Source organism: Budorcas taxicolor, chromosome X, assembly GCF_023091745.1.
Source record: "Budorcas taxicolor isolate Tak-1 chromosome X, Takin1.1, whole genome shotgun sequence".
NCBI lineage: Eukaryota > Metazoa > Chordata > Mammalia > Artiodactyla > Bovidae > Budorcas > Budorcas taxicolor.
Window position 1 is genome coordinate 74,155,850 of NC_068935.1, and position 24,534 is coordinate 74,180,383.

Genomic DNA, 24,534 nt, shown 5'->3' on the forward strand with positions numbered 1-24,534 from the left:
GTTGAGGCATAGACTTGGATTACTGTGATATTTAATGGTTTGCCTTGGAAACAAACTGAGATCATTTTGTCGTTTTGGAGATTGCATTTAAATACTGCATTTCAGATTCTACTACTCTTCTGCTGACTATGAGGACTACTGCATTTCTTCTAAGGGATTCTTGCCCATAGCTGTAGATATAATAATGGTCATTTCAAACCAAAACTGAATTAAAAAATACTGATTTATTTGGTTGCATTGGGTCTTAATTGCCACATGCCAGCTCTCCATTGTGGCACATTGATTTAGTTGTCCCAAGGCATGTGGGATCTTAGTTCCTAGATGAGGGATTGAACCCACGTTCCCTGCGTTGTGGATTCTTAACCACTGGACCACCAGAAAAGTCCTGGTCATCTGAATTAAATTTGCCCATTCCCTTTCCATTTTAATTCACTGATTCCTAAGATGTTGTTCAATCTTGCCATCTTCTGTGTGATCACATCCAATTTACCTTGATTCATGTACCTAACATTATATGTTCCTATGCAGTATTGTTGTTTATAGCATGGGACTTTACTTTCACCACCAGACCCATCCATAACTGAACATTGTTTCTGCTTTGGCTCAGCCATTTCATTCTTTGTGGAGCTATTAGTAATTGCCCTCCACTCTTCCCCAGTAGCATATTGAACAGCTTCTGACTTGCGGGACTCATCTTCCCATGTCATACTTTTTCCCATTTTAATACTGTCCATATGTGCCCTGAATGGCATGGCTCATAGGTTCATTGAGTTATGCAAACCCCTTCGCCACAACAAGGCTGTGATCCATGAAGGAGAAATGAAGATAATAGTACATATTTGAGGTTGTTCTGAGGATTAAATGAGATCATGCATAATAAGCATTTAGAAATAGCGCTTGGGAAATAATAGATACTCAGTAAATGTTAGCTATGTTTTTTGTTTATATCAGCATGTGTGTATATTAATCATGGTTGAATCTTCTGTGGGAACACCTAGTGAGGTGTCAGGGCAAGGGACACTTAAATGAATGCCTTGGATGTGTTTATGAAGTGAATTCATAAATAAGCATTAATCCATTTTTCATTGTATATAACCAGAAATGAGTTTAAACTCCAGATTTTTTTTTGTTTTTTAACTGAAGTATAATTGATGTACTTCTTACTACTGTTGTAAATACTTATATACAAATTTGAGTCTTTATTGTCTACAGGCCACTTTTCTAAGGTATGACCCTGAACTGGGTATTAAAGTAATAGTCTCTATATATTTAACTTCTTTTATTTTGGACAGTTGCAAGCATATTCAAAAGGAAGAAAATAGAACCGTCTAAGTACGTGATACCATCTTCAGTAGTTATCATCTCATGGTTAATTGAATTTTCTATTTCTGTTTAATACATACTGACCTAAGTACCCCCTCACTGGATTAGTTTTAAACAAATTCTGGATGTCACATTATTGTATTGAAGTTTAAAAAAAAAGAAACTATACTATGATGTATTTCCCTGAAACCAACTAGTATTTGCAAAACGACAAGTGGATGCTTTTTTCTTTTGATACTAATACAAAAATCAGATTGCCTTCCTGACTTCTGTTAGATGATAGCATTTTAGATGTTTGGAGTCCATCCATACTTGAAGTTTAGAAGCTAGTATACTCTCACATTATTAAGGTATAAAATTTTCAACATTTTCTTCTGAAATATTTCAGACTTTCAGGAATGATTTTACATATATTCACCACCTAGATTCTACTTATAACATTTTACTACACTTCTTTTATCACATATTTTCCACGTATCTAACTCTAATGCAGCAATCCATCTTGTTTTTTTTACTCATTTCAAAGTAAATTCCAACAATCAGTATAATTGAAGTTCAATTTTTAAAGCTGTTTTTCAACTGTTTTTTTTTTTTTTTCAGATTTCTTTTTGTGTAAACTTTATTTTTGTGAATGATCTAAAGTTCTGAATTGTGGCCGCTCATAGTCTCTGTGGTTTCAGTGCTTCTCATTTTGAACTTTGCTTTCATATACTGTGAACCTTTATTAGAATATTTAGGTTACGTACCAGTAATTCATATTTAACCAAAACTAAAGTAGCATGAATAATGAGAATTTTGCATATGTGTTTTCACTGGTCTTTAAAAAAAATTATTTTAGGAAATAATTGTGTGTCCCATTGTATTACATTAAACTAATATGTAATTTTAGTAATCTCTTTAAAATTTTTCTATTTAACAGTTACTGTCAGGGTCAGATCCCCTGGAGGAGGGCATGGCAACAACTCTAGTATACTTGCCTGGAGAATCCCATGGACAGAGGAGTCTGGTGGGCTACAGTCCATGGGGTCACTGAGAGTCAGACATGACTCAAGTGACTGAGCACACACGGAGGGCCATAAGCCACTGTTTTAGTGTTTAGCTCTTTTTCTTTGATCTTGGTATTCTGTCAAGTGTGTAAATATTGTTTGTTCTCCATATGACTACATGACTTGTGACAGAAAAATCTTTTTACCACATTATGAACTTTCTGAATGCTCATAATAGCCACGTGGGGCTTCCTAGGTGGTGCAGTGGAAAAGAATTCGCTTGCCAAAGACGCAGGGTATGCTGGTGTGATCCCTGGGTCAGGAAGATCCCTTGAAATAGGAAATGGCCATCCGCTCCAGTATTCTTGCCTGGAGAATTCCACAAAGGAGCCTGGAGGGCTACAGTCCATGGGTTTGCAAAGACTTGGACACAACTGAACACACATTCAATAGCTGTATAGTAAATGCTGTTGAGCAAATAAATGAGATAATTTTATCAATTCATACCTTAAATTTGTTGAAGTTTTTCTTTACCTTTTATTATCAAACTTACTGCATAAAGGACAGAAGGATGTCTTTGCTCTGTGTATATCAAAGTGAAGTATGACGTTTACATTCTAAATACTTCATTAGCATATTTCAGACTTAAGTGATTGAATGTAAATAGAAATAAGAAAAGAGAGTTTTGGAACATGCATATTCCAAATTAATTATAACTTGGAAACATTTCAGATAAGATTATAGTATGAACGAACACCTCTGCATCTATTACATTACTTTATGAAATCTTCTGTCATGTTTGTTTCAGATTTCTTTTAAAAAAATAAAACAAAAAACAGCCAAACCAAAAAAAAAAAAAAAAATAAAACATTAAAGGTAGAGGTGAGGTCTCATAGAATTTTAAATATTTTCTATGTAATATATATGTATACATATATGTAGATAAGTTTCTACATATCCTTAGGCAGAAACATTATTTAGAATTTTTTAGCTTGATAGGTTATTTAAGTGATAGCATATAGCACATATGATTTTGCAACTTTGCTTTTTTGGTTCAGTATTTTGGGGATTTTGAGGTAGCTTTAGATATACACTGTTCAGTACAATAGCCATTAACAGTCTGTGGATATTGAGCACCTGAAATGTGGCCAGTGTGCATTGAGATGTGCTGGAAGTGTATTTGCACACAGGAGTTTGAAGACTTACTATGAAAGTAAAATATCTCATTACTAATTATTTTATATTAATTATATATTGAAATGATAATTTGGATATATTGGACTAAATAAGATTAAAATTAATTTCACCTGCATTTTTTAAAAAGTGACTTCTGCTGCTAAGTCACTTCAGTTGTGTCTGACTCTGTACAACCCCATAGACGGCAGCCCACCAGGCTCCTCTGTCCCTGGGAATCTCCAGGCAGGAATACTGGAGTGGGTAGCCATTTCCTTCTCCAAAATGGCTTATAGAAAATTTTAAATTATATTTCTGGCTTACATTATACCTCTGTTGAACAGTACTGATCTGGATTGCTCGTTTTTCATTTCATTAGTTTTCAGTTGAATGGGTATACTACAATTTATCTGTATACCATTGGTGGATATTTAGAATATTTTTCTATTTTGGTACTGTTAAAAAATGTTACTGAGAACATTCTTAAATGTTTCTCTGCACATGTGCTAGAGCTTCTTTAGGAGGTCAGTTCTGTTTCTTATTATAAGATAATTGCCAAATTAGTATCCATAATGGTTTTACTAATTTACACTTCCATTGGCAATTTGAGAATTTTCTTATTCTATATTTTCATCCTGGCCAATGTGTTTTTATAGACAATTGTAACTTAACCCTTAAATTAACAGCTTAAGCAAGCAATGGTAATTCTTTAAGTTTCTCTTAGTGAATCTTTTGTAATAGTCACTGCACATAGCCCTTTTTTCTGTACTACTTATGTTCTGAATAAATAAAAATTGATTTTAAAATTTTGCAGCCATAATACAGACCCTGTTAGTAGGTAGCTACAGTTCTTGCAACAAAAGTATATCTATCTTTTTAAGTGCTGTTAGCCTAAGGAAAAGATTCTGGCATCTTTCTTTACATGATGGGATACTATACTGACATTAAAAATTGTTTTAGAAAATAATAATGCAGAACATTATTTACTATATATTAATGGAGAGGAAAGGTTACAAAACAGTAAAGTAACCATTTTGTTAAAAAAAAAAATACCTGAACATGTATGCTAACATCAGCTGACATTATATTGTGTACTTCGTACTTCTTCATATTCCATTTTCTCTAGTGGAGTTACTAGGGACAGAGGATGTGGAGGGTGTCCTTGGCAACAATAAGCTAAAACTTCCACACCTGGAATAATATTATAGGCTAGAGAGAGTGACTAAATGTGCTGTAATTGTTCCCATTTTAAATATTAAATATCAGGCTTTCCTTAAGGTACAAATGGACCCAAACTATATTATTCTTTACCTGTTGTTTTTTCAATATTAGAGAAACTTTTCCAAGAATTAGAAATTATCATTTAACTTCAATAAGAAGTCTATTTGCATTTGATGTTTTCTATTTTGGGGGAAAGAAAATAGTGGAAAATGGATTAATCTTCAATGCTTTGGAATAAAATTTAGACGGTTTGAGCTCTGGTCTCAAATTAGTTTCATTTGGAATTACCTGATAAAAGGTTAGATTTGGGTTCAAAGCCAGTTCTGTAACCTTTGAAAAGTTACCCAACAACCAAGTTGTTCTTTCACTTATATAGTGAACATGGTAATACCTACATGAAAATCTTTATCAGCTGCCTATCATAGTGTAAACAGTTAATAAAATTGAGTTGCTTTATCTCTTCCTTTTCTGTTTTTCAGAGTAGATGCAATTAATAGCTGGAGACAGAATTGATTAGGTATCAGTTTCATGAAAAGAACTATGAATAGTTTTGATGTACATATCAAAAAAATAGAGACGTTACCATGTAAGTTGATTCTGATTTTTTATACCTTCCCCTCAGTTATCTATCACCTGGAGTATTGAGTTCATTACATTCTAACGATAAGCCAAACACTGTGTTTTCAAAGATGATCTCATCTGTTTATATATCTTTTGCTTCTGGAATGATAGCTTTGCTCTTGTAAGAAAGTTAATGCTATCTCAGACCTTAATGCGCAGTTATAAAAACTCCTTTTAGCTAGTGCTTGCATTGTAGATTTTATCTGATTCCATTTTTATTGATTAGGAACATAAGCTATATCTGTTTTTATTGATTAGGAACGTAAGCTATATACTTTATCTGGAGAAATTTGCTATAACTCCCCCAGAATTGAATTGGGGTCCACAAACTAAATGATTGCCCTAATAGGTTGTAGATAGATTTTGTTAAAGCACTGAATATTTAGTTACAAATACAGGAATGTGTATGTGGCTTTGTCTTTTCTCAGAAAACCTAAATTTTGTTTTTCTCCTCTTTCCTCTTTACCAAAAGAGAAATAAGAATTTTATTTAAACTAAGTTTCAGTATTGTTTGCATTACAATATATAGGGATATAGATTTACTCTGATTCAAGTTCTAGGGGAAAATAGGTTTTGTTAAAATGGGCAAAGTAAAATTGCATTTCTGCTTTATCAGAGGATAGTTTGTATTTTATCCTACTTAAATCTAAATTCATTCCCTTTGAGCTACAATATACTTAATCTTGATAAAAACCTTCCAAAGGTTTCTTCTTTTGAAAGAATTAGTATGTTTTTTCTTAGAAAATACAGTGATACTTGTACTTATTTTTCTGTTACAGTGAATAGAATATATTGAATTTAAATAGATGTACCTTGAGTGGAGTAAATTTAAGCTTTTCAAATATTTATGCATATTTCTTATCCTCAACTGTTCTTTATTTTCTCTTGATTCTGTATAAAAGCATTACAATTTTCTCTTTTAATAAAGGAAACATCCATGGTTCAGTGTTTGTTTTCCAAGGTATCCATCAGGAAATTCCTGATTCTATAGCAAAATTTGCTTTTTAAAATAGAGGTTAGCAGGTATTGGAAACAAGGTTAAGAGTTTTCACTCTAAAGGAACCTATATAAAAATTAGGTGGAAAATAATTACATATAGTAGAGATTTAAAAGTATTAGGAAATTCACAGTTATAAGCATGTTTCCCCTTTCTTCCATAGATTATTCCTGGGATATTTAACAGCCTTTTTTTTGCCATTAGAGTTTGAATCCCTTAAGGTCATGTCTTATGTATTTATTTTTTATTGCAGTACTAAGTACTCAGAATATATTCAGCATTTGGTAAATATTATAAAATGAAATAAGTGAATCTTATTCCTCATGAATAAAAAGTGAAGTCTGATTTATGTTTAAAACTCTTTATGTCAGTTTGGGAAGAGTTTAAATGGAAGTTTTTTAGGCAAGAAGTATTTGTGAAGCTAACCTGAATAACCTTTGTACCTTTAATATATCTTATTTTGGGACTCAAAGAGAAGGTCTTGTATTTTACTAGTGTCTTGTTTGTTGTAGTGCATTTTGGATACTGTTTTCAGGAAAATAAAATTTGTTTTATAAGATGATTATTCTATGATGTCAGTGATAGATATGACCTGTCATCTCATATACTTAATTTTTACATCCTTAGATTGCTGGGAGGCCTGAGTGATTTTTTGAGATGATATAAAAGAGATACCAGTGTTATTTCCTGTTTTAGTATTTTTTTGTTCGCCTCCCTTTTTTTGGTAACGTAACAGATCTACTACTGTGGGCAAGAATCACTTAGAAGGAATGGAGTAGCCATCGTAGTCAACAAAAGAGTCCAAAATGCAGTACTTGGATGCAGTCTCAAAAATGACAGAATGATCTCTATTCGTTTCTAAGAGCAGCAAACCATTCAATATCACAGTAATCCAAGTCTATTCCCCAACCAGTAATGCTGAAGAAGTTGAAGTTGAATGGTTCTATGAAGACCTACAAGACCTTCTAGAACTAACACCCCAAAAAGATGTCCTTTTCATTATAGGGGACTGAAATGCAAAAGTAGGAAGTTAAGAAATATCTGGGGTAACAGGCAAATTTGGCCTTTGAGTACAGAATGAAGCAGGTTAATGGCTAATAGAGTTTCGCCAAGAGAACGTGCTGGTCATAGCAAACACTGTCTTCCAATTAAGAGGGTAGATAGCATTTAATTCCCATATTTGTGGCACAAGATTTTTACCAGACTCTGTGATACATTGATCCTTCCTATGTCCTACTATAAAATTACTATTAAAAAGTAATCTTAAATAGAAAGAATAATAAAATAATAAGATTCAGGTAGGAGTCAACCAAAAAATATCTTATCATAGAGAATAGAGATTGTAAAACCCTATTGTAAAACTTTGTGCTCTGTGTGGACATAAAATGTGGACACTTGACTTTTTTTCTTAATAGTAAATGTGGAATTTTTCATAAAGCAGAGCTTCATGAAAGGCTTGATATTCTAGTGTGAGATCCTGGGTAGAGGAAACTTGTGCTTTTTCTACCTCATTTTTAATATTGTCAATCCTTGTTCACTGCTACTTGGCCTCAAAAGCACCGAGATAATTATCTGGTTTGACAGATTTAGTTTAAAAAAGGTATAGTTGAGAGATTTAATTTCTGTTTCCATCCCATAGTTTTATAATCTGTGCTGAACCAAAGAATTCAAGCATTAACATATTGATTACTTTCTAATCACTGCTTTTAAAGCTAAAGAAATTGAAGTAATATCCTCAGATCATGTTAAAATTTCTAGTCAATCAGTTTTTTTCCTAGTTTTTGTTCATGTTAAAAATTATATGAAAGGTCTAAATTCTAGTGCAATTGTTGTTAGAAGATCTCTTAAACAACACAGTCAGTGTCCAAGTCACTTTTTAAAAGATAAAAAATTTATTGATATAAATCACATATTACAGTCCATTCATTTAAAGAGTACAATTTGGTGGTTTTAGTGTACTGTCAGATCTCTATAGCCTTCACTACAATATTCATCACTTCAATAGAAATCCTCTGCCAGTTAGTGGTTACTCCTCATTTTCCCTTATATCCCTACCCCAGATCCTGTCAACCACTATTTTACTTTCTATCACTATGGATTTGTGTATTTTGAACATTTCCTATGAAAGGAACCATACAGGATGTAATATTTCATGACTGAATACATTTATTTAGCATATTTTCAAGGTATATCCATATTGTAGCATGACTCAGAACTTTATTCATTAATATTGCTGAAAAATATTTGCTTATTTAATGGATAAGTAGTTTCTATTTTTTGGTTATTATGAATCATGCTGTCAACATTTGCATATAAATTTTTGTGTGTTTAACTTTCTGAGGAGCTGTCAAAACTTCAGTTTTGTATTATTTCACAGAGTATACTGCTTATCTGTTTTATATTTACATCAGCAGTGTATGAGGGTTCCAATATTTCCACATCCTCACTCAGTTCAGTTCAGTTGCTCAGTTGTGTCTGACTCTTTGCCACCCAATCGCAGCACGCCAGGCCTCCCTGTCCATCACCAACTCCCGGAGTTCACTTAGACTCAACGTTCATCGAGTCAGTGATGTCGTCCAGCCATCTCATCCTCAGTTGTCCCCTTCTCCTCCTGCCCCCAATCCCTCCCAGCATCAGAGTCTTTTCCAATGAGTCAACTCTTCGCATGAGGTGGCCAAAGTACTAGAGTTTCAGCTTTAGCATCATTCCTTCCAAAGAAATCCCAGGGCTGATCTCCTTCAGAATGGACTGGTTGGATCTCCTTGCAGTCCAAGGGACTCTCAAGAGTCTTCTCCAACACCACAGTTCAAAAGCATCAATTCTTTGGCACTCAGCTTTGTTCACAGTCCAACTCTCACGTCCATACATGACCACGGGAAAAACCATAGCCTTGACTAGATGGACCTTAGTTGGCAAAGTATGTCTCTGCTTTTCAATATGCTATCTAGGTTGGTCATAACTTTTCTTTCAAGGAGTAACTGTCTTAATTTCATGGCTGTAGTCACCATCTGCAGTGATTTTGGAGCCCCAAAAAATAAAGTCTGACAGTTTGCACTGTTTCCCCATCTATTTCCCATGAAGTGATGGGACCAGATACCATGATCTTCGTTTGAGCTTTAAGCCAATTTTTTCACTCTCCAATTTCACTTTCATCAAGAGGCTTTTTAGTTCCTCTTCACTTTCTGCCATAAGGGTGGTGTCATCTGCATATCTGAGGTTATTGATATTTCTCCCAGCAATCTTGATTCCAGCTTGTGTTTCCTCCAGCCCAGCATTTCTCATGATGTACTCTGCATATAAGTTAAATAGGCAGCGTGACAATATACAACCTCGATGTACTCCTTTTCTTATCTGGAACAACTCTGTTATTCCATGTCCAGTTCTAACTGTTGCTTCCTGACCTGTATACAGGTTTCTCAACAGACAGGTCAGGTGGTCTGATATTCCCATCTCCTATAGAATTTTCCACAGTTTATTGTGATCCACACAGTCAACGACTTTGGCATAGTCAATAAAGCAGAAATAGATGTTTTTCTGAAACTCCCTTGCTTTTTCGATGATCCAGCAGATGTCGGAAATCTGATCTCTGGTTCCTCTGCCTTTTCTAAAACCAGCTTGAACGTCAGGAAGTTCATGGTCCACGTACTGTTGAAGCCTGGTTTGGAATACTTTGAGCATTACTTTGATAGCATGTGAGATGAGTACAGTTGTGTGGTTTTTGAACATTCTTTGGCATTGCCTTTCTTTGGGATTGGAATGAAAACTGACCTTTTCCAGTCCTGTGGCCACTGCTGAATTTTCCAAATTTGCTGGCACATTGAGCGTAGTATTTTCACAGCATCATCTTTTAGAATTTGAAATAGCTGAACTGAAATTCCATCACCTCCACCAGCTTTGTTTGTAGTGATGCTTCCTAAGGCCCACTTGACTTCACATTCCAGGATGTCTGGCTCTAAGTGAGGGTGAGTGATCACACCATCGTGATTATCTTGGTTGTGAAGATCTTTTTTGCATAATTCTTCTGAGCATTCTTGCCGCCTCTTAATATCTTCTGCTTCTTTATACCATTTCTGTTCTTTATTGTGCCCATCTTTGCATGAAATGTTCCCTTGGTATCTCTGATTTTCTTGAAGAGAGCTCTGGTCTTTCCCATTCTGTTGTTTTCCTCTGTTTCTTTGCATTGATTACTGAGAAAGGCTTTCTTATCTCTCCTTGCTATTCTTTAGAACTCTGCATTCAAATGGGTATATCTTTCCTTTTCTCCTTTGCTTTTCACTCTTCTTCTTTTCACAGCTATTTATAAGGCCTCCTCAGTCAGCCACTTTGCTTTTTTGCATTTCTTTTTCTTGGGAATAGTCTTGATTACTGTCTCCTGTGCAGTTTCACAAACCTCCATCCATAGTTCATCAGGCACTCTGTCTATCAGATCTAGACCCTTAAATCTATTTCTTACTTCCACTGTATAGTCATAAAGGATTTGATTTAGGTCATACCTGAATGGTTTAGTAGTTTTCCTCACTTTCTTCAATTTAAGTCTGAATATGGCAATAAGGAGTTTATGATCTGAGCCACAGTCAGCTCTGGGTCTTGTTTTTGCTGACTGTATAGAGCCCATCAGTGTCTCTAAATAAGATGCTAAAAACAGAGGCAAGAAAAGAAAAATAGATAATATGGGCCTCATTAAAATTAAAAATTTGTGTGTTAAAGCAGTCTCCAGAGTGAGAAGACAATCCACACAAAAAATGTTTGCAAATCATTTATTTGACGAGTGTTCAATATCCAGAATATATAAAGAAATTTTACAACTCAGCAGCAAAAACACAACTCAGTTAGAAAGTGTACCGAGGACTTGGATAGACATCCATTTCCTGTTTTAAAAAAATGTGATAAGGTACACATAAAGTTTACATTTCAATAGTGTTATGTACATTTTTGCCATTTTTAGATTGTTGTACAGCCAATCTCCAGATCTTTTTCATCTTGCAAAACTGAACCTCTATACCCTATAAAGAATAACTCCGTATTTCCCTTCGCTTCCCTTTATTTATAGTCAATGTCTTTAAAGTGGTGTCTTTAAATATATATAAAGACAACATATATATGGGTCTTGGTTTAGTCAACTCTGACATCTTACTATATCCACCTCATGTTCTTGACATTCTCTGACTCTTAGTTGGTGAATTTAGATCATTCACATTTAAAGCGAATTTTGATGTAATTGTTTTAATACCTGCCATGTTTATAACTTTGTTCCTTGTGCTCGTTTTCTTCTTTATCTTCTTTTTTGTCTTTTGGTTTTAATTGAACATTTCTATGATTTCATTTTCTGTCCTCTTATAAATAATACTTCTTTTAACATTTTTATTGATTGCCTTATAGTTTGCAATATACATTTATAACTAGGCTCAGCCCATTTTTAAATAACACTATACCACTTCACGAGAAGGGGATGGCAACCTGCTCGAGTATTTTGTATAGAATCTAATGACAGAGGAGCCTGGCGGCGTACAGTTCATAGGGTCTCAAAGAGTCGGATATGACTAAAGTGACTTAGCACACATGCATACCCCTTCACAAGTCCCTTATAACAGTATTTCCAATTCCTCTTCTTATCCATAAGCTATAATCCCCCAATGCATTTTTTGCTATTACTAGTTTGGACAGTTGACTATTAAATCAGTTAAGGGTAAGAAACATGAGAGATGTTCTTTTACCTTCACTTATTTCTCGTCTAATGCTCTTCTTTTCTTTATGTAGGTGTGTACTTCTGACCTGTATAATTTTCTTTCTCTTTGTAGAACTTCTTTCAACATTTCTTGCAGGGAAAAGCTACTGTCAACAAATGCCTTTGGTTTTTGTTTGAGAAAGTCTATTTTTCTTTTACTTTTGAAGAATCACTTTACTGGATACATTATTCTAGCTTGGTGAGGTATTTCATTCTGCTTTGTTCCTGCTTGCATGGTTTCGGGTAACACGTAAGATCGAATGCTTATCCTTGATCTTCTATAGATGATATTTTTTTTCCTGGCTTTTTAAAAGATTTTTCTATTTGGCTTTGTTTTTCTGCTGTTTGCATATGGGAAAACTAGATGTAGATATTTAGTATTTACACTGCTTGATATCCTTCTTCTCTGATATCTGTCATTAATTTTGGAAGCTTTTCCACCATTCTTTTATTTCAAACATTTCTTCTGCTGTTTTCATTCTTCTCTGTATTTCAGTTATATTTATGCTACAAGTTCTGTAATTGTCCTACAGTTATTAGTTTTTCTGTTCCCTTTTATTTTTTCTCTTTGCATTTCCATTCAAAAGGTTTATATTGACATATTATCCTCACTGTTTCCTCTTCAGCCTCACTGATTCTTTCATTGGCTGTGTCCATCAAAGGCATTCTTTTTTATATAGTGTGTTGGATTTGTAGCAGTTTCTTTTCTTTATTTTTCATCTTTGCTTACATTACACATCTATTCTTGCAAGCTGCTCACTTTATCCCTTAAGAATCCTTATTGTATTAGTTATAGTTATTTAAAATTTACCTATCTGATAATTCCAAGACTCTTTGTCTTCTCTGAGTCTGGTTCTAATGCCTTCTTTGTAACTTTAGATTGTGTTTTTTCTTGCCTTTAAGTAGGACTTGTAATTTTTTGAAAGCTGTATGTATACCACTTTTACACAGGTGAATGGCTTGCTTTTCAGGCAGGTTGATATTTGACTTTTCCTCCCTTGTGAATACAGTAGTTTTTTCACTGTTGTATTCTTGGCTCCTAATGGCAAAGTAAAATTACAGGGAGCATAGATCAGAAGTTCATTTGTAGTTGGAAAAATGTGATTTTGAGTAACTATTAGGATCGTATATATTTATATATGTGTATATATATATGTGTGTGTGTGTATCCACCATCTTAACAGTATGCAGGTATGTATGTTTTTATTTCCTTGGTGGCTCAGATGGCAAAGCATATGCCTACAATGCAGGAGACCTGGGTTTGATCCTTGGGTCGAGAAGATCCTCTGGAGAAGGAAATGGCAACCCACTCCAGTGCTCTTGCCTGGAAATCCCATGGATGGAGGAGCCTGGTAGGCTATAGTCCATGGGGTCGCAGAGTCAGACATAACTGAGTGACTTCACTTTATCTTTATCACTTTATGTAATAAGAAATGAGGTAGTCAGGCTTTTAGTGTGAGCTTTTATGTTAACATGGCAAGGAATGAGGCTGTGTTTAAAGTTTGCTGTAGCTGTTTATGCCAGAGCCTTTATTTCTTCTAGTTTCCTTGTTTTAGGTTTTTTTTTTTTTCCTTCCCTTTTGTCATTGGGTATTCTTAAGAATTCCTTCTTAAACAGAATTCGTATCTTATAGCTTTCCCATTTGTAATTCTATTTTATTTATATTAAATCCTAGGAGTTGGAGAGGGAAGCAGATCTTATGAATCATGTTTTTTTTTTTTTAAAGTAGACCCTTGTCCCTGGGCTGTGACCTTCAGAAATGTTTCTTAGCCCTTCCCCTCCCTGCTTAGGTGAGGTAGGAAAGCTGGAGGAGGCTGAGGTTGTCTAATTGCTCTTCCACCAGGTAGAGAACGCTGTGGTATAGTAGTTTACCTTGAGAGCATGACTTTGTTAAAAAGAGAATGTTCTGGGCATATTTTAATATGATTACTTTCTCCTCCTTCTACTTAAGGTGCAGTAGGATTTTTTTCCCCTCAGATCTTTCTCATGAAAACCTGAAAACCTTTTGGGATTCCTGTAGGTAAAACCCAGCAAAGTGTGCCTCCCATTCCAACTGGGAACCCAGGATTATTTTTTTAACTCTCAGGCTAATCCTTTTTGGCCTCCCGTAATTCATCAGTTACTGTTGAAGTGTTCTCACTTTAGATAAAAATGTGATTTTCTGTATCTGCCTGTTTTCCATTTTTTTTTCTTTTTTGGCGATTTGTTCTGTGTCCTTGGGCTTCCCTGGTGGCTCAGCAGTAAAGAATCTGCCTGCCAATGCACGAGACACAAATTCAGTCTTCAGGTGGGGAAGATCTCCTAGGAAAGGAAATGGCAACCCACTCCAGTATTCTTGTGGGAAAATTATATGCACAGAGGAGCCTGGCAATCTACAGTCCATGCGGTTGCAAAAGAGATACAACTTAGTAACTAAACAGCAACCTGTGACCTCAGTTCTATAATGGATCTAAGAAAACTTACTGATTTTCAATTTATCTTTTTTCTTGTTGTGAGTATAGTAGTGAGACTTCTAAGCTGCTTACTTTTTGTAGCTCACTGGTTTTTTTCTGTTTGTTTTTGGCTTTTTAAAATAAATGAACCCATGTGAAATAATGTAACTGTGGCTTTTCCGGATCCTCTCCTTTGTTTGGAATGCTTGTGTAACATCTTTCAGGGCTTGATCTTTGTGAGAATCAGGTTCCAGTTTCAGTTGGAAGTTTTAGAAATTGAGTTTAAAACGATTTGTTTTTCTTACTGTTAGCACCTTATGTTTAATTGCTGCTGCATCCAAATAAGGCTAGTATGGTAAGCTCAGTGGATTAATCATGCATAGTAAAACTAAAGAACTTAGGTAATTTAATGTATTCATAGTGTTTTTATCAAAAATTAAATGAAAAATTAATATATGCAAAATAATAAAGTAATGAACAAAGATGAAAAATTTTGGAGAAGTATGCTATAGTAATTGAAGGTATCAATACTTTCATGGACATCTTAGTTTATCCTTAGTCCTTTGAAATATTCTGAGTTTTGAGAATTATCTATTAGCATAACTACTTTTCCTGTTCATTAAGTTAATTAGTCAGTATGCCTTCACTTCTCTTAAAGAATGCAGTATAGGGTTGGCTTTGATTAGAGATAGAATTCCTGATTTTCCATTACAAGTGCAAGTTATTTTATTTGCTTTTACTAAATGCTTATTGCATTTTTTTTGTGTGTGTGTGTGTATCAGACAGACTTTTTTACACATATTACAAGCAATGACCTGGAGAGAGTCCTGTCTGTGGAATCACCATTTAACAAGATGATTATCCTTTGGGGCCATAGGCATAGTGCTAACCTCCACTTTTCTTTGGTTTGTTTTGCTTTCTGGGGTTTGAGGATGGTGTAGTTTGCATGCACTGTGTACTGATCTGACAGGAAGAGACACAGAACTTTGAAGATCTGGAAGCATCAAGGAATGGTCTGTAGGCCAAGTTAATCCATTCTTCTCTATTGGATGAATATTTTGGCTCCTAGTTTGTTACTCTCATGGTGTCCAAATCCACTAGCATTTACTGATGTCAGTATATCTGAATGGCTCTTCTAGGTTCTGGTCATTCATATCAGCAGGAACAATCTGTAGGCCAGTGTTCCCTCTACAAAAGGTTTTGGTAACTGGCCTCTGAACTGTGATGGAATGAACTGAAGCTGCCAATTATTGGGCAGAAGGAAGCTGCTGGGAAATCTATACCATTTTTTTCCTTTACAGACATTAACAGGTTGGCCTTCTGGGACAGTGTGGATGGTTGGGTCTGTGGCAGTTCAGTAAAATTCTGGATACAAATCAAGGAGCCCATGATACCTTCTGAACAGTGCCACAGAACAGGAAGAAGGTAAGAGTCTAAACAGGAAGAGTGTTCCTAACACCAGCCAATTTGATGTCAAACAGTATCATGCTCCAGGCGGTATTGCTGAACCACGAAGTGGTAACATTTCAGAAGTGCAGAAAGTGCGATAGCACCACAGAGACATATAAATGGATATACAGGGAAGAGAACTCTCTCTTCTTTATGAGGCTGGATGAAGAAAATTATAAATGAAATATACACTGGAACCAAGTTTTAAGTTGCATAGTCATGTCTGACATTGTGACCCCATGGACTATAGCCCGCCAGGCTCCTCTGTCCATGGGATTTTTCAGGCAAGAATACTAGAGAGGGTTGCTATGTTCTCCTCCAGGGGATCTTCCCAACCCAGGGATAAAACCCATGTCATCTGTGTCTCCTGCATTATAGCTGGATTCTTTACCGTCTGAGCCACCAGGTAAGCCAGTGTCAGTTTCCTAAATTCTGATCATGAAATCTCTGCAGTAGGTATTGTATAAAAAATGTCAGTGAGTGAAGACTACAATAAAATTCAGAAATTCATTAATTAAATAAAAATACCAGAAGTCTGTACCATAAAGATCAGGTCCATGAAGAGTAAAGACATTATACAAAACAATGTTAAGTGGTGCAGTCACCAAGTTTCTGTAATAGTAGCTGTCAGTGACTACCACAGTCACCAGAAAGAGCATTAGAGCAACCAACAACCAATGAAAGAAACTCTTCCAACCTGTTTCATGACCAGCAAATCAGAGGCAATAGGTAAACCAAAAGCTACACTGAATGGCCAGCCTAAGATAGCCCCAGTTGCTAATCCAAGTATGTTAATGGAAGTTTGTCCATATACCAGCCAGTCATAACTATCAAGGTAATGTACAAACAGAAACTTCTAGGAAGGAATGCTGATAATGAGCAAAAGATGTCAGTGCTGAGAACCAAGAAGGCTAACATTTGATGCACATGCAGCCCAAACTTCTTACACACAGCCTTGTAAAAGTAAAGTTCACATATATAGCTCACAAAAGCTAGTAGACATTATAAAAGGTAAAATACAAGAATCTTGAAGTGAAATCACTCAGTCGTGTCCAACTCTTTGTGACCCCATGGACTGTAGCCTACCAGATTCCTCCGTCCATGGGATTTTCCAGGCAAGAGTACTGGAGTGGGTTGCCATTGCCTTCTCCAGTAAGAATCTTAGGGATAAGCTGGGGAATATTCCCAAGCCTGAAACCCCTTCCCATAGATGAGGTAGTGTGTTGGTTCCCAGTAGTTGAGTGTTTCATTACAGTCAGAGATGTTGCTCTGGAGAGCAGCACATAACCTTGTTGAGAGCAGATACTTGAAAGCAGTAGATCCTTCTGGTACCCAGACTTGTCCTGCTTTATTCCCATATGTCCTGTACTCTAGGGTTTCTTCACTAGCAAAATGAGACCTGAGTTGGGGCATCTATTTAAGTCTGGTGAAGATCCAACATCCACCCACCCTGGTAGTGCAGAAGGAGCAGGGTGAAGAGGCTGTGGGCCCTCCTGGCTGGGAGACTGGGCCAGGCACAGCCCCTCACTGTACAGGTATAAGCGCCTTTCTGAGCCTTGGTTCCCTGTAATAAAGTTTTCATGAAGTTTAAATCAGGCCAGTGTGTATAAAATGGATGTTAAAATTTGTCATGGTTATGTAAGGAAACCCGAGACAGTGTGGGCTAAGAAAAATTCACCGTTTACCCTAATGTTTGACTTTCCATTGATTGGTATTCATTGGCATAGCAGCAACCTGTTTGGACCTTTATCACATTTGAGAGTAAAATCAAGGCATACAAAGTTTATAGAAAATTAGGCTTTATTTTATATGTTTACATAGTTAATACTTGCCAGCTGTTGAAAGGACTTCTTATAATTTTACTTGAATAAGGACATAAGTTAGTAGACATACTTGAATGAATAGTAAACTTGTAGTAAATGAAGTGTGGAAAATCTGTTGGATCAGTGAAAAGTCAATTGTGAATTACTATTTAATGTAAAACCTATATCTCCATGCACTTAGGAGTAATGCAATGAATTTATAATATTACGAAAATGTAGAAGAAAAAGTATCACTTACAATTTTATCATACAGGTAACATTAATATTTTTAGTGTACTTTTTTGCAAGATTTTTATTTAGTTTGAAAAATAGTGATTATACTTCATGTTCAGTTCTTTTTTTTTGTTAAACATTGTAGCATGAAGTATTTTTTATATTGTAATTGAACTTTTTGGAATTTAATTTTTTGGAATTTAATTTTATTTGTGTAGATAAAAAGATGCAGAATTATTCAAGAGACTATCAAAGACTTATTGCTAAGTTGTTTTCTAAATCCTTGTATTACTGTTGGCCATATATGATAGTGTATATTTCATAGCATATTATTCTACAATGAATAGTCATTTTTCCATTGAATATTTGATAGATTAAAAAGAGGTATTGCATTTAACACTTAAAAATTTTTATTTATTTATATTAATTTTTGGCTGTGCTAGGTCCTTGTTGCTGCTTGGGCTTTTCTCTAGTTGTGGTCAGTGCTCGGGTTTCTCATTGCTTTGGCTTCTCTTGTTGTGGAGTATGGCTCTATAGCACTCTATAATGTCAACTCTAGAGCACAGGCTCAGTAGTTGTGGTGCAGAGACGTAGCTGCTCTGGGGCATGTGGCATCCTCCCAGATCAGGGATCCAACCTGTGTCTCCTACATTGGCAGCGGACTCTTCACCGCTGAGCCACCAGGGAAGCCCCATTTAACACTTTTTATAGCATCTGGTAAGTTGTACTGTCATGTTTATTTCTTTATGCATTTTGCTTACTTTTTAAAGGAAAATGTTCACAATTTTTTCAAGTTTCTATAAGGGAAATTGAGCAAAGTACTGTGTTTTGCATTGTTTTATTTATTTTTTGTTAGCTATAAATACATTTATCTACTAACCAAAGGAATGTTCCTGTTTTTGTCTTATTGAAGTATAGTTGATTTATAGCTTCCCTGGTGACTCAGTGGTAAGGAATCCACCTGCCAATGCAGGAGATGTGGGTTCAATCCCTGGGTTGGGAAGGTCCCCTGGAGAAGGAAATGGCAATACACTCCAGTATTCTTGCCTGGGAAATTCCATGGACAGAGGAGCCTTACGGGCTACAGTCCATGGGGTCACAAAAGTCGGACACAGTGACTAAACAACAACAACATATTTGATTTATAATGTTGTGCCAGTCTCTGCTGTACAACAAAGTGACTCAGTTATACTCATATGTACATATTTTTTAAAAAGTTAATTAATTTGACTGCTTCAGGTCTTAGTTGCAGCAGGTGGGATGTTTGTTGCATCATGCAGGATCTTTCCTTGTGGCATGTGGACTCTTAGTTGTGGCACACGGACTCAGTGGTTGTAACTTGTGGGCTCCAGAGTGTGCAGGCTTCAGTAGTTGTGGCACGTGCGTTCTCTAGTAGTGGCTCATGGGCTCTTTAGCACTTGGGCTTAGTAGTTTTGGTTTGTGGGCTTAGTTGCTCCCTGCCATGTGGGGTCTTAGTTCCCTGACCAGGGATTGAACCTGTGTCCCCTGCATTGCAGGGTGAATTCTTACCACTGGACCACCAGGGAGTTCATATACATGCTTTCAAAATGTTCTTTTCCATTATGGTTTCTGTCAGGAGATTAGGTATAGTTCTTTCTGCTAAACAGTAGAATCTTGTTGTTTATCCATTCTAAATGTAATAGTTTGCATCTACCAACCCCAAGTTCCCCTTGCATCCTTCTCACTCCTGTTCCCCCCAGCCTTGGCAACCAGAAGTCTGATCTCTGTGCCTGTGAGTCTGTTTCTGTTTTGTAGATAGGTTCATTTGTACCATATTTTAGATTCCTTATATAAGTGATATGATAAGGTATTGTCTTTCTCTTTCTGACTTCACTTAGTATGATAATCTCTACTTGCATCCATGTTGCTGCAAAAGGCATTAATTTGTTCTTTTTTATGACTAAGTAGTATTCCATTGTATATATGTACCATGTCTTCTTTCTTCATTCATGGGTCAGTGGACCTTTAGGTTGTTTCCATGTTTTGACTGATTTGCATATGTTGAACCATCCTTGTGATCTTAGGATGAATCCCACATAGTCATGGTGTATGACCTTTTTTTTTTAACAGGTTATTTATTTATATTTATTTTTGACTGCACTGGATGTTTATTGCTGCACTTGAGCTTTCTCTAGTTATGCCAGTAGAGAAACACTTCCTTGTGGTGTGCTGCCTTCTAATTGAGGTGGCTTCTCTTTTTGTAGAGCACAGGCTCTAGGGCATGTGGGCTCAGCAGTTGTGGCATGTGGGTTCAGTTGTGGCACATAGGCTTGGCTGCTCCATGGCATGTGAAATCTTCCCAGACCAGGGATCAAACCTGTATCCCTTGCATTGACAAGCAGAGTGTCAATCACTGGATCTCCAGGGAAGTCTCTGTATGGCAGTTTCTTATGTGTTGTTGGATTCAGTTTGCTAATATTTGTTGAGAATTTTTTCACTTATATTCATAAAAAATCAGTTCAGTTGCTCAGTCGTGTCTGACTCTTTGTGACCCCATGAATTGCAACATGCCAGGCCTCCCTGTCCATCACCAACTCCCGGAGTTCACTCAGATTCACGTCCATCGAGTCCGTGATGCCATTCAGCCATCTCATCCTCTGTCGTCCCTTTCTCCTCCTGCCCCCAATCCCTCCCAGCATCAGAGTCTTTTCCAATGAGTCAACTCTTCGCATGAGGTGGCCAAAGTACTGGAGGTTCAGCTAGGGCTGATCTCCTTCAGAATGGACTGGTTGGATCTCCTTGCAGTCCAAGGGACTCTCAAGAGTCTTCTCCAACACCACAGTTCAAAAGCCTCAATTCTTTGGTGCTCAGCTTTCTTCACAGTCCAACTCTCATATCCATACATGACCACTGGAAAAACCGGTGTGGGCGGCTGCAACTGCGTGGTCAAGAGGAGCTATCCCACATCCGAGGTCAGGGGCAGCGGCCGAGAGTGCCAGGCTGTGACGGCGCAGGAACGGCGGAGAGGAGCTACCCCGCGTCCGAGGTCAGGGGTGGCGGCCGGGAGGAGCTACCCTATGTCTGAGTTCAGGGGCGGCGGCCGGGAGGAGCAACTCTATGCCCGAGGAGTGGTGGCTTCGCGGGAGCAGGAGGGCCTAGAGAAGCTAGTCCACGTTCATAAAAAATATTGGCCTATAATTTTCTTTTTTGGTGGTGTCTTTGTCTGGTTTTGGAATCAATATGATGGTGGCTTCATAGAATTATTTTGGTATTGTTTCCTCCCCTACAGTCTTTTTAGTAGAGTTTGAGAAGAATTGATATAAGTTTTTTGTGTATTTGGTAGAATTTGCCTGTAAAGCTGTCTGGTCCTGGACCTTTGTTTGTAGGGGATTTTTTTTTTTTTTAAATGGCAGATTCTGTTTCACTTCTAGTTATCAATCTGTTCAAATTATCTATTTCTTCCTTATTCAGTTTTGGTGGGCTGTATATTTCTGGAAAGTTGTCCATTTCTTCTGAGGTTTCAAATTAAAATTTTTTTCAGTTGACTTTAATCTAAGTTTTTATTATATGTGGACTTCTTAACCCTTCTTATTTATTTATTTATTTTTGGCTCTGCTGGTTCATTGTTGCTGCTTGGGCTTTCTTCTAGTTGTGGTGACTGTGGCTTCTCTTGTTGCCAAGCACAGGCTCTAGAGTGTGTGGGCTCAGTAGTTGCAGCTCCTGGGCTCTATAGCACAGCCTATAGTTCTGGCATGTGGGATTAGTTGCTCCACCACATGTGGGATCTTCCCAGATGAGGGATTGAACCTGTGTCTCTTCCATTGGTGGGCGGATTCATTAACACTGAGCCACCAGGGAAGCCATAACCCTTCTGTTTTGTAAAGAAATTATTTATTTATCTGTACTGGCTCTTAATTGTAGTAGTAGGATCTTCAGTCTTCATTTTGGCATGAAGGATCTTTAGTTTCGACTTGTAAACTCTTCGTTGGAGCATGTGAACCGTTGCAGCCTGTGGGATGTAGTTCCCACAGAGATTGAACCTGCGCTCCCTGCATTGGGAGCAGAGAGTCTTAGCTACTGGACCACCAGGGAAGTTCCTTGGTTGTCCAATTTGTTGGCATATAATTATTCATAGTATTCTCTTATGTCTTTTTGTATTTCTGCAGTATCACTTGAGATTTCTCCTTTTTCATTCCTTATTTTGTTTATTTGGTTTCTCTCTCTTTTCTTCTTGGTGAGCCTGGCCAGAATCTTGTCAATTTTGTTTACTTTTTGAAAGAACTAGTCCTTGGTTTTATTGATTATTTTCTATTTTTTAAATCTCTCTTTTTCTTATGTCCTGCCTGATCTTTACTATTTCCTTCTGTTGACTTCAGGTTTTGTTTCTTCTTTTTCTAATTCTTTTAGATGGTAGGTTAAATTGTTTGTTTGAGATTTTTCTTATGTTTTTGAATAAGGCCTGTATTGCTTTGAACTTCCCATTTCTTTTCCTCTGGTTGATTGCTAGTTTCATTCCTTTGTGGTCAGAGATGTGATTGAAATAATTTCTGTATTCTTAAATTTGTTGAGGTTAGTTTTGTGCCGTAGTATGTGGCCAGTCTTAGAGCTTGTCCCATGTATTTTGAAAAGAATATGTATTTTGGGTTTCTTTTTGAATGTAGTTTCCTGAAAATATCAATTAAGTGGTTTGTTGTATCATTTAGGATCTCTGTTGCATATTTTCTGTCTATAGTGTCTGTTTATTGATGTGTATGGGTGTTAAAAGTTTCTTATTATTGTTATTCCCATCAGTTTCTCCCTTGTGTTTGTTAGTATTTGTTTTATGTATTTGGGTGCTCTTGCATTACATGTATATATGTTGACGAGTGCAAAATTCTTTTCTTGTATTGATCTTTTTATCATTATACAGTTTCCTTGTTTTTCTTTATAATAGTTGCTTTAAACTATATTTTGTCTGATATGAGTATTGCAACTCCCACTTACTTTTCATTTCTGTTTGCATGAAATATCTTTATTCATTCCTTCACTTTCAATCTGTGTATGTTCTTTGCCCTAAGGTGGGTCTCTTGTAGGCAGCATATTGTAGGCTTTTTTTTAATCCAGTCTACCACTCTATGTCTTTTGATAGGAACATTTAGTCCATTGAGATTTAAGGTAATTTTCGATGCATGTTTATTGTTATATTAAACCTTGTTTTCTAGTTGATTCTTTGTTTCTTTTGTTCCCTTTTTCTTTCTGTTTTTCTTTTTGTGGTTTGATGATTTCCTTTTATCTTGATTCTTGTGTTCTCTTGTTTTTGGTTTTTGTGAATCTGCTGTATGTTTTTTAATTTGTGGTTACCTTGTTTTTCAAGTATCTTAACTCCTTCCTTGCTTTAGACATATAGGTTAAACACATTCTGAAAAAAAAGAATGTATTTTCTTACTCTTTCCCCACATTTTATTATTTTGATGTCCTTTTTTACATTTTCATGTTTATCCTGTTGCTCTTCCTTGTGTTTACCATTACTTTCACTAATAGGTTTTTTATTCTCTCTTTTTGATATATGTACTGGCTAATTTAAGTGATTTATTTTCAAATTTTGATTTCCTCCTTCTTATATCTTCTTGCTTCTTTTCTATTTAGAGAAGATCTTTCAATATTTCTTTTCAGATAGATTTAGTATTTCTGTAGACTTTCAGTTTTTGCTTGTCTGAGAAATTCTTTATTTCCCTACTGTTCTAAATGACTATCTTTCTTGCTTGGTAGAGTATTCTAGGTTGCAGGCTTTTCCCTTTCAAAACTGAATATATTTTACCACTTCCTTCTGCCTGCATTGTTTCTGTAGCGAAGTCCATTGATAGCCTTATGGGGATTCCCTTGTAAGTACCTATGTTTTTCTCTTGCAGCTTTTAGAATTCTTTGTTTATCTTTAACTTTTGCCATTTTTATTATCATATGTCTTGGTGTGGGTCTTTTGGATTCATTTGTTTGGATTCATTTGTGCTTCCTATATCTGGATATCTGTTTCCTTTAGGTTTGGGGAATTTTCAGCCACCATTTATTCAAATACATGTTCAACCCCCTTTTTCTTCTAGAAATCCTAGTATGCATAGATTGGGATGGTTTATATTATCCTGTAGGTTTCTTATACCACTTTCATTTTTTTTTCATTTGACTTTGTGAATGTTATTTTGCTTTGGTGATTTCTATTATTATGTCTTTCAGGTCACTTATTCTTTCTTCTGCATTATTCATTGAATTATTCATTGCTTTTAGTTCAGTTTTCATCTCAGCAAATGAATTTTCTAATTTTTCTTGGTTCCTCCTCATACTTTCTAGCTCCTTTTTACAATAATCTGCATTTCTGTCAATAACCTTTCTTAATTCCTTCAGTATTTCCATTACTTCCATTTTTCTTGGAGGGGAGGGCCTGTAGCATGCAGGATCTTAGTTACCTGACCAGGGATCAAAATGGTGTGCTCTGCATTGGGAGTGCAGAGTCTCAACCACTGGATCACCAGGGAAATCCCATTACCTCCTATTAGAATAAAAAAGAATCTGTTTGATTGTTTGTTCCTTCCAGGTAATTTTCTTGGTCTTTTAACTGAGAGTGGTTCATCTGCTTTTT

At 36.1% G+C, this 24,534-nt stretch overlaps 1 protein-coding gene across 1 annotated transcript in view; it reads left to right on the forward strand.

Annotated features, from left to right (window-relative positions):
• ATRX (ATRX chromatin remodeler) overlaps positions 1–24,534 on the forward strand; it is a 280,266-nt gene that overhangs the window by 15,244 nt on the left and 240,488 nt on the right. Inside the window, exon 2 of the mRNA XM_052663022.1 lies at positions 15,780–15,903. Coding sequence (XP_052518982.1) covers positions 15,780–15,903 — 124 coding nt within the window. The remainder of the gene's footprint in view (positions 1–15,779; positions 15,904–24,534) is intronic.